At 30.8% G+C, this 14,596-nt stretch overlaps 1 protein-coding gene across 11 annotated transcripts in view; it reads right to left on the bottom strand.

Moving 5' to 3' along the window:
- Positions 1-138: 138 nt before the first annotated feature.
- LOC130897002 (sphingomyelin phosphodiesterase) overlaps positions 139-14,596 on the bottom strand; it is a 53,270-nt gene continuing 38,812 nt past the window's right edge. For 7 of the 11 annotated variants that reach the window (XM_057805463.1, XM_057805465.1, XM_057805466.1 and 4 more), the window contains 3 exons: positions 13,191-13,375; positions 11,139-11,324; positions 139-6,083 (listed from right to left, as the gene is read on the bottom strand). In XM_057805463.1, coding sequence (XP_057661446.1) covers positions 6,014-6,083; positions 11,139-11,324; positions 13,191-13,375 — 441 coding nt within the window. In that variant the 3' untranslated portion in view covers positions 139-6,013. Of the gene's footprint in view, positions 6,084-7,626; positions 7,679-9,726; positions 9,797-9,826; positions 11,325-13,190; positions 13,376-14,596 lie in introns of those variants that run through there. The other 4 variants (XR_009059647.1, XR_009059646.1, XM_057805470.1 and 1 more) reach the window with 3 other exon arrangements.

Raw genomic sequence — 14,596 nt, forward strand, 5'->3', positions numbered from 1 at the left:
ACGATAAGTGCGTGAAATGTATCAAATTCTTAACCTCGAAATACGAAACTTGTCATATTATTATGCAAGTCGAAAAAGAAAGTGATATTCGTTTGGAATTGAAAATTTAGGTACATTTATAAAAAAAAAACAATACAATGATATTTTTAATGTATATTTGTAGAATAATATGTACATGTTTTAACTAAGAAATAGTTGAAAGTCAACATTTACTACTCAGCACCGAAATGATTGTCAGATCAAAAGTTAGTAGTGAAATGCTCTACTTCTACTATTGACTATAATTATAAGAAAAATAAATAATTGTGTCTTTATTCAGAAAAATATCAGACATATATGTTGGTATTTTGATCATGTCAAAAATACACAGCCTTCAATGTTCACACAATTTACATAACCTTTAAAAATTCAAATAAAATTGATACACTGAAAGACCGATTATTTATTTATGAAAATAAATAAAAATCTCTACAATTATAGTAAGAAGACCACTGAATAATAAAGACTAAGATAGACGAAAACTAAATATGATATTGGGTAAAAAAACAATCTACATAGAAGAGGCTCTGAGCTAAAGATCCAAGCAGTTTGGTTTGGTCACAAAGTTTATTCATTATTCAAATACAAAATCAATATGAAAATCACGAGTACTCGGTTGAATTATACAGTTTTGGTTCAGTGTGGCACTTCAGTAATAAACTCGGCCTTTAAAATTCTTTTAAATCTGTATTCTGTATTTATTTCATGTCTGAAACTTAGTGGAAGTTTCGTCAGTGACATATGTAGCGGGTCTGCTAATAATATGGCTACTTTAGGACAATGAAATATTTGACATACATATTGACATTAAATTATGTCCCACGTTGAAGAAAAGGGCCAAAGCAACTCATAAAATGTGCTAAAACCTGTTCCAAGTTGTGAATTTGCTAATGCAGCCACTTTAGCACAGCTTCTACAATAAAACAAGTTTTGAAACATGTATCAACACTAAATTTTATTCCAAGATGTAAAAAAGGCAAAAGAAGTGTTAAGACAAGCAGATTGTACTGATTTTGGCTTGTAGGACTGTTAATATAGGTACTATAGTGATACAAGTTGATAAAAGGGTCATAGAAGCTCAAAAAACGCGTACATATTCCATCTTGTGAATTTGTTAGTTGCGCCACTTCATTACAGTAAAACTTGATTTGAAACACAAATTAACAAGAAATTCTGTCCCAAGTTGCCAAAAAAGTCTAAAGAAGCTCATGGTATATGTCGAAACAAGCTGTGTGAACCTATTCCGGCTTGTGGACTCGCTAATATAATGAATCGAACTATTAAATTTTATTCAAAGTCGAAAAAGGAGCCAAAGAAGTTACAAAAAGTTAAAATCATCTGTTTATATCGACTGCTTACAAGTCCAATGAATGATTTAAAAATAGAAATGAGTCAGTATAGAACATCGAATATCCTTCCATTTCAAAAACAAAAGAAAACTTATAAAAAATGAAAAAACTGGTCGTTCAAACAAAAAAACCGAATATTAAAGAGCTTAAAATATCTTATGAAGTAGTTATTTTCGAAATTACGACAGTTGGGTCTATGATTATGACCCTGAGATGGAAAACCAATGCCTAATCTTCCTCTAAGAACTCCTGGTAATAAAAATTTAACATCATGGTCTTGGCGGTTGTTTTATGATATTCTGTGTGGATAGCATGATCAATGTTCACCCCTAGGGGATATTAAAACGGTTCCAAAAAGATATACAAAGGAAAATACTAAAAAATCAATGGAAATGACAGTTAGGTCTGTGATTGTGACCCCAAGATGAAAAAACAATCTTCCTGTATAAACTCCTCTCAATAGAAATCTTACATCAAGGTCTTGGTAGTTGTTTTCTGTAATTCTAAGGGGATAGCATGATCAATGTTCACCGCTAGGGGGTATTAGAACGATTCCAAGAAGATACACATAGGAAAATACTCAAAAATCAATGGAAATGACAGTTAGGTCTGTGATTGTGACCCCAAGATGAAAAAACAATCTTCCTGTATAAACTCCTCTCAATAGAAATCTTACATCAAGGTCTTGGTAGTTGTTTTCTGTAATTCTAAGGGGATAGCATGATCAATGTTCACCGCTAGGGGGTATTAGAACGATTCCAAGAAGATACACATAGGAAAATACTCAAAAATCAATGGAAATGACAGTTAGGTCTGTGATTGTGACCCCAAGATGAAAAAACAATCTTCCTGTATAAACTCCTCTCAATAGAAATCTTACATCAAGGTCTTGGTAGTTGTTTTCTGTAATTCAAAGGGGATAGCATGATCAATGTTCACCCCTAGGGGGTATTAGAACGATTCCAAGAAGATACACATAGGAAAATACTCAAAAATCAATGGAAATGACAGTTAGGTCTGTGATTATGACCCCAAGATGAAAAAACAATCTTCCTGTATAAACTCCTCTCAATAGAAATGTAACATCAAGGTCTTGGTAGTTGTTTTCTGTAATTCTAAGGGGATAGCATGATCAATGTTCACCGCTAGGGGGTATTAGAACGATTCCAAGAAGATACACATAGGAAAATACTCAAAAATCAATGGAAATGACAGTTAGGTCTGTGATTGTGACCCCAAGATGAAAAAACAATCTTCCTGTATAAACTCCTCTCAATAGAAATCTAACATCAAGGTCTTGGTAGTTGTTTTCTGTAATTCTAAGGGGATAGCATGATCAATGTTCACCCCTAGGGGGTATTAGAACGATTCCAAGAAGATACACATAGGAAAATACTCAAAAATCAATGGAAATGACAGTTAGGTCTGTGATTGTGACCCCAAGATGAAAAAACAATCTTCCTGTATAAACTCCTCTCAATAGAAATGTAACATCAAGGTCTTGGTAGTTGTTTTCTGTAATTCTAAGGGGATAGCATGATCAATGTTCACCGCTAGGGGGTATTATAATTAAAGAATAATATTTTTTTAATATTGTACTACAAAATTAGCGAGTGGTATAAAAATCAGTTTAAGGCTAGATCAGCTGTTACCTTAAAAAGTGGTCGTAATAAACATTGAGATAATTTGAAGAATTTTTTTCCGGACAACACAATTTTTTAAGGATTATACCAGCGATCTTTCAGTGTAAACTTATTGTTTCTGAAGTAATATTGAACTTAAATATAGAAATGATAAAATATATTTAAGTGAAATGTATTAGTGATTTAATAAGTGGTCTTTACAATTTAAAATTATAACATCATAACGCTCCAAACAGTCAAATATCTAAAAATATCATGAATTATGTGGTAAGTCAATGGAAGTTAATCCAACAAAAGTAATATGATTATTATGAAGAAATTGCTTTTTCTGCACCATTCTTCAGGAGATTATATTGAAAATTTTAGACGTAGAAAAGGGCAAAATCAATAATAATAGTTAGAAGAAGAATACGTAGTGACGAGGGAAATGTAACTGCTTCAATAGAATAATTTTCATATAAAGATATAATGAAAAAAGCAACTCTGCTCCTATGAATACATTCATGAGCTCCATTTCATAAATTATGAAACCAATTTCAGAATATTGCAGCACAAATCGAGAGTTTGCGGTTGACTGCCGCCTCAGTTGCTGCCATATAAAAAGCTTGTGAAAGGCGACTACAAGTCTGCTTGTTACCTTTACAAGTAAGAGGACATAGTCTTAATCGCAAGGGGTAAATCTGAAGACTCAGCATCATGCAGGGAGGGCATCGAATAACGTAAAAATTGTACAAGCCTGTGGAGTAAGGTTAAAACGTGGATATAATCACAGTGGTGATCATGATTTGAATCCCATCCTAATATGCTCGAGTCAGAATTTCTAGCTATTGGAAAGGTGTATACAGTTCAATTTGAACAGAAACTGTCGGGAAAGAGAGCTATCAACTCACAAATACTTAAGTCGAAGTCGGTCATGAAGTATCGGGAAACATTAAATGAATTAGGTGAAGAAAACGATGTTTTCCTATTCTGGGTGACGGAAAGTGACTGGACGGCAGAACTGGAACTAAATATTCGTTGCTGAATGCTCGATGGGAGTCTATATCCGGTCATAAGCATTTTAGATCCTTCCTGAGGAACTATGACCACTAAAGGTCAAAATACGTCAACCTATGCACATCGTCTCATTATCAAAACGATGTTTTTTTTTGCTTTTCGCATGCAATAGAAATAACATTTCTGAGAAATAAATTCTGCTAATACTACATTTCGTCGTCGAGATGACTACAAAATGTCGCTTAGTGATTTTTAGCGAGACATTTTCATAAAAAATTCAAGACGGAACTTATCCAAGGGAGACCACACAACACCAACGAAACCATCCCTCTAAAAGCGATTTTTCTCCTGTACATTCTATTATTTATTAAATTATTTTTATGGTAATTATAGTTTTTCTCATTTTGAAGACCTGGTGCCAACCACCCAGAATTATGGGACCCCTTTTCGTTGAGAAACATTAGATTGTATAAAGTGATACATAATAACAGCAAAAAAATATTTATTATTCATGTTATTTGTAGAAGATCTCATACATTGAATAGGAATAATTAATGAAAACTACGATGATGAATAAAGTCAATGTTTGCTTTAGCACTTTGCTCCGGACGTACCTTGAAGCATTAGGACAATACTATTGTGAGAATCAACTTGTAAAAACAAAAAATTATGCGTCAGATGTAATTTGAATGTTTATAGACCACTTATTACAGAATTTTAGCCTAAGGTATAGTTCAGATATTAAAAATGTACTTTGAAGTATATTAAACCTCTCACAATTTATTATGAAAAAAATTATTTATCAAAAATTGTTCAAATTTACAACTATTTCAACCTTGATTAGAATTTATCCGCATAATTTTCAATCCTTTACACTCAGATTTTAATATCTTGCAATCGGGATAGTGTCCCAAACATTATATGATTTATATTTTTTAAGTTCATGATAAAGTTTACTGAATAAAACAATCATTCCTATATCATTCTGATTGAAATAACGGCTAGTCTTCAATATCTACACATTTTCATTTTATGATTGAATCAGCTCAAGGCAGATAATTTTATTGAAGACTTTAAAAGCAAACCATTTAATTCAGAAGTTCAATTGGTTATTGCAACTGTATTTTTAATCATTGTAGAGTTAATTTGATCCGTCCAACATTAAAATTTCATATCAATTCGTTCTTATAAACATTCACAGACAGATGAACATTACATAAGCAGCAGTATCAATATTAGTGTTAGTAAACTTGAGGAGATAGTGGAAAGAAGTAAATTTCGTGTACTCATTACCCAAACCCTAAGCTTGGTTTTCTGTGTTCAATTCAAATGTCCAGTTAACCCACAACCAGTTAAAAAAAATACGATATGGTATTGACCGATCAGAAAAGTATAAGAAATTATGGAAGCCATTACGACGACATTACTCAGTGGTTCAAATTTTGAGTAATGACTTGGATTCGATAAATCTTTCTGCGTTTGATCATGATCGACAATAAACGCAATCATGTGACATCTTGAATTGTTTTGCTTTGATCCAGATACCTAATAACTGCATATTCAAAAAAAAGTTCTTTCGTACAGGTGGAATGCAAAGGTGCATACACGTGCAGTTTTTATATCAAAAGACGTTGTATTAAGCAAAAAATTAGTTCGTCTTCCATTTTAATGGGACTCAGCCCCGATTATTACTTGTCTACAAATCTGAAGACTTCGATCAGACATTTGATACATGTAGAGTTAAAAGGTTGAAAAAAACTTACCGAACCGCCCTTATATGTTTGAAAAAGTGAAAGAGTGTCGACTGTTTTCACAATAAAAACAAATAAAAAAGTGTAACTAACTGAATTATACCTTAAGCTTTAACTTCTTCAACATTATCTAAGTAAATAATTATAATAATAAATAATTTCTTTTTGTTTTTCACTCATTCCACCACGACTTGAATCACTTTTAGAAATCCATTTAAAAACTAGTTTAACCATTTTATCCGAGTCCCAACACGTATTTTGGTAGTTGTATGGTGAGTCTTGGGATAGACATCAACATTGACACGCTGTGAAAATATAAAAAGAAAAAATATATATTATTAAAAATCTTTCCTCATTATAAATAATGATCTTTATGAGTGAAAAAAAATTATAGTAGGATGAACTCTATTGGAAAGGGGAAGACTATAATAGAAATGAAAGGAAAAATAGTTTACGGGAGATCTGAGGTCAGGAATATCTCGATTTCCAGCAAAACTACAAGTCCTATGGAAAAAAGGCAAATAGCAAAGTTGTAGGTAATAAGAAGATCTACAACTTTTGTGTATACATTTTTTTCACATAACCTCAAAATTCATGAGAAAAATTCAAAAAACTAAGTTTTTCGTTTGTAATTTTGATCTTTTACGAACAAGACTTTTTTTCACGAAATTTGATGAAAACTTATGTTCTTATGTCCCAAGTAATTCATTTCAATTGAAATATTTATTTTTTAACGTTATTTTGACATAATATCGTAAAAGTACCCCAATTTTCGAACGAAAATTCTCCCGTTAAAATATCATCTTCTTCTAAAAAGTCGGTTAGATTTCTATTAAACTTTCTCAGAAAAGGCAAAAAAAGAAAAAAAAATTCGCATCCGAAAATTTCTTTATGTAAAATTTTTTAGATATTTATTAAAGTTTTAGACTATAATTACTTATGTTTATCAAATAACATGGAAACTCACGTTTTCCGTGTAATGAGAGTGAAAAAATTTAACGAATAACTAAAAATTGTACATAATGATTAAAAAAATAAATCGAATGCGAGTTTTTTTGTCTTATTTTTTGCCTATTCTGAGAAAATTTACCATGGTGATGTTAATATTTTTTCCACCAACAGGAAGTAGAGATTTCAACGAAAAAAAAATCCCACCGACTTTTTAAAAAAATTAGATTTTTTGATGGGAGAATTTACGTTCGTAATTTAGAGTACTTTTTCGATATTATGTCAAAGTAACGTGAAAAAAAAACCATATTTCAAATCAAATAATTTATAGTGTATATGGGACATATAAAAAGACAACTTTTCGCAAAATTTCATGAAAAAAAAATGTTTTTTGTAAAAGATGAAAATTACAAACGAAAAACTTAGTTTTTTGGATTTTTCTCATGAATTTTGAGGTTATGTGACAAAAATGTATATACAAAAGTTGTAGATCTTCTCATAACCTACAACTTTGCTATTCAACTTTTTTTCTTAAGACCTGTAGTTTTGCTGGAAATCGAGATAAACATTTTTTACCCTTAAAAACTCACCCCTTTTCCCTTCCTAATATCACCCGTAAATTATTTTTATTTTTATCATATTCTCCTCTTTTTCCAATGGGTTGCATCCTACTATTATTTTTTTTTGGTTTAAAAAATTATCGCTCCTGGTCTATAAATTATAGGTTGCACATTCTGTATACATGTTATTAAATCAAAAAGACTAAGAATAATGTACATATTTTATACAATTCACTAATGTATTTTCAGGTTAATTGAATATTTTTGGAAGTGGTAAGAAGTTGATTTCTTGAAGTTTTTTTTTAATAAATTAAATAGTAAAGAAAAGAAAATTACCTACCTATAAGTTATATACAAATGCTCATAGTAGTTTGTTCCACCCTTATACCTCTCTACAAGAAAAACATATAAATACATTCATTTCTTTCCACAACCACTTATTTGCACTAAAAATAATTTTCTGCAATACTAATGCACTTTGTATGAGTTAGTTTGCCAAATCTGGTTTGCTCCCGTAATTGCAGAAAATAATTTTATAGTACAACTATTTACACAACTATATTTACCATAAGTATATTCGGAAAAATCAATTTTCCATTTCTCTAAATAAAAATATTTACAGTGTAGAAAAATGTTTATTACTAATTACAGGCAAAAATATAAATGAAAAAATCAGATTCGATTCGTCATAAAGAGTTATAAGTGAAACTATTTTCTCTCAAATATTTCAAAGAACCATATAAACATGATTATTGTAATAATTTCATTTTAAAGGAAATTGTTTTTTGTAAATACGAGAGTTTTCTGGAAAGTTATCTTATCTTTATTACTTATCCATATCATTAAGAAATATACTTGCACATGCGAGATTATTATCAAAATTTCAGCCATTTTGAACGTTTAGTTCCTGACAATCGTATAAGTGAAAATTTTCCTAAAAATTGAGTATCGAACTGTCATTAATTTTTTTAAGACAATACGCCTATGCAAATGACACTGTGAGACATTTCACCATCATATAAAACCATAAAATGTCAGTTGAATTCAAACATGGCCGTATCAACTTGACTAATGACGAGCATTCGGGACAGTTAAAAACTGCAACAACCAGCGGTATCAAAAATTTTCACCAAATGTGACTGGATGATCGTCGTATCAAGGTTTAAGGGATAGAAGAAGCTATCGGCATATCAAAAGAACAGTTTGGACCAGAAGCGCATTTGAATGAACATTTAAGCAAAATGAGTCGGATTTTTTGCATTGATTCATAACTATAGATGAGCCCTACATCCACCACTACTAATTCTGGAACATATAAAATTGTGAAAACAGTATAGCGAACCCGTTCTAAAAAGGCAAAGAAGATTTCATAGCCGGAAAAGTGATGGCGACGGTTTTTTGGGATAGTAATGGGATTGTGTTCAACAACTATCTTCAAAAAGAGAACATTACGCATTATCGTTTAAAAGGGTAAAGGGAGACGCCTTTAAAGAAGGAAAAAGTATTTTTCGGCGAGGACAATGCAGCTTCTCACACTTCGGTGATCCCCATGACTCAAGTGGAGGCTATTATAAAAATAATTATAAAAAAGTCTCTCTTTTTTGATAGATTGGATATTTTTCTAATAACCCTCGTAATAAACTTGAAGTAATGTCTCTTAAATAACCTATACGCTTCAATTAAACGCTTTCAACGAAATATTTGTTATAATTGTACAATTGTAATTGATAATTTTCAAAAAAAAATCACTTAAATTCAACAGGATTCTATTTTAAGAATTGATAAATTCATCACCACAATCACCCAACCCGGCTGTTGTTGAAAGAAGTACTAAAGACGCTCTCGAATTAATAAAATCTGTCTATGGTGAAAATATAGTGACTTTGAAGACTTTACAAATAGTATCAGTATTTTAAAAGTAGAAATAAGTCGATTTAGGACGTATAAAGTTGGGAGAATCCTCCTATCTCAGAAACAGATGAAAATATGCGAAATGTTTTCTTCGGGTTCAACTAGGCTTGCTTTGGCGATTATGGCTGTCGAATCTCTCCAACAACCGACAATTGTATAATGCAAACACGTGTTCCATGTTTGCCAACAATTCAACAAGCACGTTATTAGGCGACTGTCAAATATCGAGCAACCAAATGAGAGATTATGCAACAGCTGAAATTTTTCAAAGAATATAACGGTACGATAATCTGGTTTTTCTTTAAAATTTTATACTTTTTTTGTAAGGCGTAATTATCTTTGAATAAAATATTTTGAAGTAATCGATAAATACCGACGAGTCCTTATGTATAATTCAATATAAAAAATTTTTTCATAATTCCACTTAATGGAACATAACACGTTTTAGATCCTAACAAATCTCAATTATTATTCTTAGATAATTGACAATAAGAACAACATACACGTCTTTCAATTATTGTCGATGTACCTGATATCCAGATGTAGAAATGTCTACTGCAATTCTTCAAATCCATGGAAAAATTCTCGAAACCCATTTCCTATGCAATATAAAATGAAAAAGAAGAATTTGAAGAAATAATAACTATCAACCACCACCAAGCAATACTCCTTGAATTACAACCAACAGTTATTGTTAGTTTATTAAAATTAAAGATCATTAGTCTGAATAGAAACCAAACACAATATGAAGAAAATATATCAATACCAACTTCCACCTCTTAACAAAGTTATTGGTTAATAGAAACGCGTACTCATGGGCCATTATCACGGACTTTTTCATAATTGTTGTTGTCTCCTGCAACTATTTTTTTAATTCTAACAAATCCCATGTTATCTTGCGTCGATTTGTTTCTACTTTATTCATACTCACCTTTATATTTTCTAGGTATAGCTCCGTGTCAAAAATTAATATCAATAATTTGTCAATTGATGAGGAGATGGTGTAATATTTTGATTGGCATAGTTGTGAAATATTTATAAAGCCAAATTTGGATTCTGATATAAATTCATCCATCCATTAATATGGTATGAATAATAATAATAAAAGAAACGACGTGCGGTTGGGGGAAAATTGTCCTGGATCTTTTGTCCATTGTACCTCAGCCATTCAAATATCCAGTATTTTCCTTCAATTTTTGTCTACTTTTACTATTATTTTCAATGAGGGTACAAGGTTTTTGGACATTGATCTTGAGCTGAGTTCTTTCGGGATGAATGCAACTATCCTCTAGTAACTTAATTGGTCTATAAAGAAGATTCTGGTGTATCGGATATCGGTGGTTTCCGCCTCCTGTGATAACTGCCGTCGCGAGTGACGTAAGTATCCAGGAGAGGCCCAAATTGCATATACCCATCGGTACAATAAACTGCTCCTCTTCTTCTACCAATTGGGATTTGGACACCAAAAAAGCCCTTTTCTCGATTTTAGAAAATTAAGAGTTATCGTTGTTTGTACTGGATAAACTGATGCAAATATGTCTTTAAAACGAAATTATTTTGTATTTCTATAAAGAATGTTACATTTTTAAATTAACTTACAGTTATTATTAGTTTAAGAAGAATAAAAAGAACCATCGAAGAAAAATTGGTTTATTGAAAATTATGTAGTTTCCAGAGAACTTTCTTTCTAAGAAATTCAATTAAATATATTTAGTAAACTGAAATTATTTATGTAATTTTATAATAAAATGGGGGGTGTACCTAACTATTTTATTTATATTGAGTTCCTAATTCTTACTACATACACTACTAGCTTTAGTACAATTTAGAAATCTAGTACTATGGTAGAATAGTGCGATTTCTATTTTTTTTTTGTTAGTTTCATAATATTTACACATCCTACCACCTTGAATAAATGCATTTACAAAATCTTATACTCACGAAACTGATATGGTGTTATAGAACCATTCCCTCCAGCTAACGTTGGAGGTAGAATCTATTCTTGACTCAATATTTTCACACAAATTTTTTCTATCATGTGATCGACCCGAATGTAGATCACATAATATTTTCTTTTTACACGCGATATCACAACTCGGTCTTACCGGACTTGCTTTGTAATAATACCTGAAAAAATGATATATAATGACAAAAATTTGAGTGGAGAGAAAACTAAAGCTTCGCGTAAATCGAATAATGAAATATCAGTGTTAAATGTTTTAGAAGATTGACGATTTAAGGAAGGATTTTATTACAAAAATATTTATACATAGAGACCCAATATTCTTTTCAGAACATTGTTTTGAAAATGTTGTAAGAAAGAGTAGAGCTGATCTCTTTGAAATGTAAACAACAATAGGCGTACAGTTTAAAACTTTTTAAATGTCCGGCATCCAAACAAAATAGCATTTTAATTACCAGAAGCGATGCGGATGTATCTCTTGTTTTTATATATATATTAGATAATTACTCTAAATATTGTCTTGATGGCTCACGATTAAATATAAATTGAATCAACACGAAAATATCGAGATTAGGTTATTTTAAATTTGGATGTTTTTCGTCTTTATGTATGGAAGAAGAAATTTATTTTCAATTTGATTTGTAATTTGTTCCTATTTCAATTTTCTGATAAATGTTTCTTCATATATTTATATGACAGATGTTTGCCTAGTTTACTGAATATGAAAAACAAAGAATTTCTGTTATTTTGAAATTATTGGTAATTATACACTTTCACGGTCACCTGGTTTTTTGGCTCTAGAAAATCGATCTTGGTCTCAAAATGTTCCATTTTACGGCGGATTTATAAAAAAAATTAGTAGAAATAGCTGGAATGAGAATTTCTCATAGTTTTACTGTTTTAAATCGTAAAAAAAACGGTTTTGCAAAAAATTATGGTAATTAGACACTTTCGCGGTCACCTGGTTTTTTGGTTAGGTTAGGTTAGGTTAGGTTAGGTTAGGTTGGCTCTAGAAAATCGAAAAATGGATGGATTTTAATGATCTTGGTCTCAAAATGTTCCATTTTACGGCGGATTTATAAAAAAAATTCGTAGAAATAGCTGGAATGAAAATTTCTCATAGTTTTACTGTTTTAAATCGTAAAAAAACGGTTTTGCAAAATAATCCTTTACAAAAAATTATCTCATTATCAGATAAAGTTCTTATATTTTTTTTGTATTCTACATAAATTAATAAACAATTTAAAAAAAAACCAAAAAGAATGATTTTTTCAGTTTTTATAGCTTAAAATGAAATCGATGAAAAACAATCAATTTTCGTGAATAGTTTCGTACTATATTCTTCGATGTTAATAGTTTTTTTGGACCATTAAAAATCGAAAAATAGATAAATTTTATAATTTTGGTCTCAAAATGTTCCATTTTACGACGAATTTATGAAAAACACGGGGGTAGTGGCTGAATTTGCGGTTTTTAATAGTTTTAAACCTTAAATAGTAGAAAAACTTTTTTTTCAAAATATTCATTTTTTTATGTAAATTGCGAAAATAAATATACGAACTTGATTCCACGACGTCAGAAACAGTTACGAAGGATTATATGTAGAAAGTCATTTTTTTTGCATTTAAAGTCATGAAACTGTAAAAAATATTTATTTTTTTTTAATTTTCGTATTTTTTTTTATAAATCCGCCGTAAAATGGAACATTTTGAGACCAAGATCATTGAAATCCATCCATTTTTCGATTTTCTAGAGCCAACCTAACCTAACCAAAAAACCAGGTGACCGCGAAAGTGTATAATTACCAAATTATTTTTTACTATTAAAGAAACCGACGAAAATTTACGTAAATTTCATCCTGGAAGTTTGGTTAGGTTAGGTTGGTCATATGAATACAAAAATGTCGTAATATTTGAAATTACATTTTTTATAACGTATTTTTCAAAAAACATACATATAAAACCGGCAATTACACAATAATCCAACTAAGCGAGATTCTGTCGTAGTAAAAATCATTTGAACATACTTACTTATAAAATAATTCAAATAACTTTGGATCATTGGTCATTTTGGTAACAAGTTCGTCCCAATCTTGGGGTCTTAACGCGTCTAAACCAAAAGCTTGTCTCGCAGTGTAAAGCTTAAACCACAGTGGATATCCATAAACATTCGCTTCACGTAGATTCATTGTCCACGTTTCGTGGTCCACAACAGCCTTAATAAAAACGAAATTGAGCAATTTTTTATACAAAATAAAATAATGGAGATATTTTTGTATGTGAAATTATCAGGCCAAAAACCTAATATTCTTTTATCACATTAAAATTGAACTTCTGATTGGGTTTTCAACATAACTCTTTAAAGTTTTTCGAAAAATTTACAACAATGCAGAAAAAGCAACGTCAAATTAACATAAGACATTCCAATGGCTACCGAAAACATAGCAAGTAATTTCTGATATTGCAGGTTTTCTGCATTCTGATTAAAACAGTTTGTTTGTACCGCTTTCAGCATTTCGAATAAAGCAAATTTTGAAAAGGAATTTCGTGTGTTATTAAAGCATTAATTGTTGGCAAGACTTGAAACATTATACAGACTTTGACCCACGAAAATCAACTGTGGAAAAGTGGATTGCTAAATGTAAGCGAGGCGAAATGAACACCGAGGATGATGCTCCAAAGAAGCTGTCACCGACGAAAACATGAAAAAAGTCTACAAAATAATTTCGAATAACCATAAACCAAAACTGATTGTTGAGAATATAAATATATCAAAAGACATATTGTAAATGAAAATGTATGCGAAAGTTCTGTTCAGAGTGGGTGTCGCACGAGCTCACAACCGATCAAAAACAAAAACAAATTAATAATTCTGAGTATTTTTTGGAGTGGCTGAATCGTAATAAACCCGAATTTTGCGTCGATATGTGACAATGGATGAAATCGGCAAGTCAACCGAGTGATGAACCGACTCCAAAGTGTGAAAATGTTATAGCTTCAGTATTTTAGGAAGCGTATGGTATAATATGCATCGACTAACTGAAACAGGGTAAAGTAGAACTTAACAATTAAGGAAGAAAGACCTCATTTGGAGATATTAATGCGCCGAGTATTAAATCAATGAAAACAATGTCAAAATTGCAGGAATTAGGCTCCAAATTTCTTCCGTCTCCATCGTATTATCCAGACCTTTCCACCAGCAACATTTTCCCGTTCTCAGACTTTAAAACGATTTTCACTGGATAGAAATTTTGCGGCGATTATTGATTTTGGTAATACTTGGAAAGTTTGTAAGAGTAAGTAATAAATTTATTTACATTCAAATATTTTCCCATATCCTAGCTTTTAAAGTAATATTTTTTAATTCTTTCTTCATGTCATACAAACATGGATGTTTGTTTGAAACAGTGATACTTTGTACTTGAAAAAATTCTCCA

This window comes from Diorhabda carinulata, chromosome 8 (assembly GCF_026250575.1).
Source record: "Diorhabda carinulata isolate Delta chromosome 8, icDioCari1.1, whole genome shotgun sequence".
In the NCBI taxonomy this organism is placed as follows: domain Eukaryota; kingdom Metazoa; phylum Arthropoda; class Insecta; order Coleoptera; family Chrysomelidae; genus Diorhabda; species Diorhabda carinulata.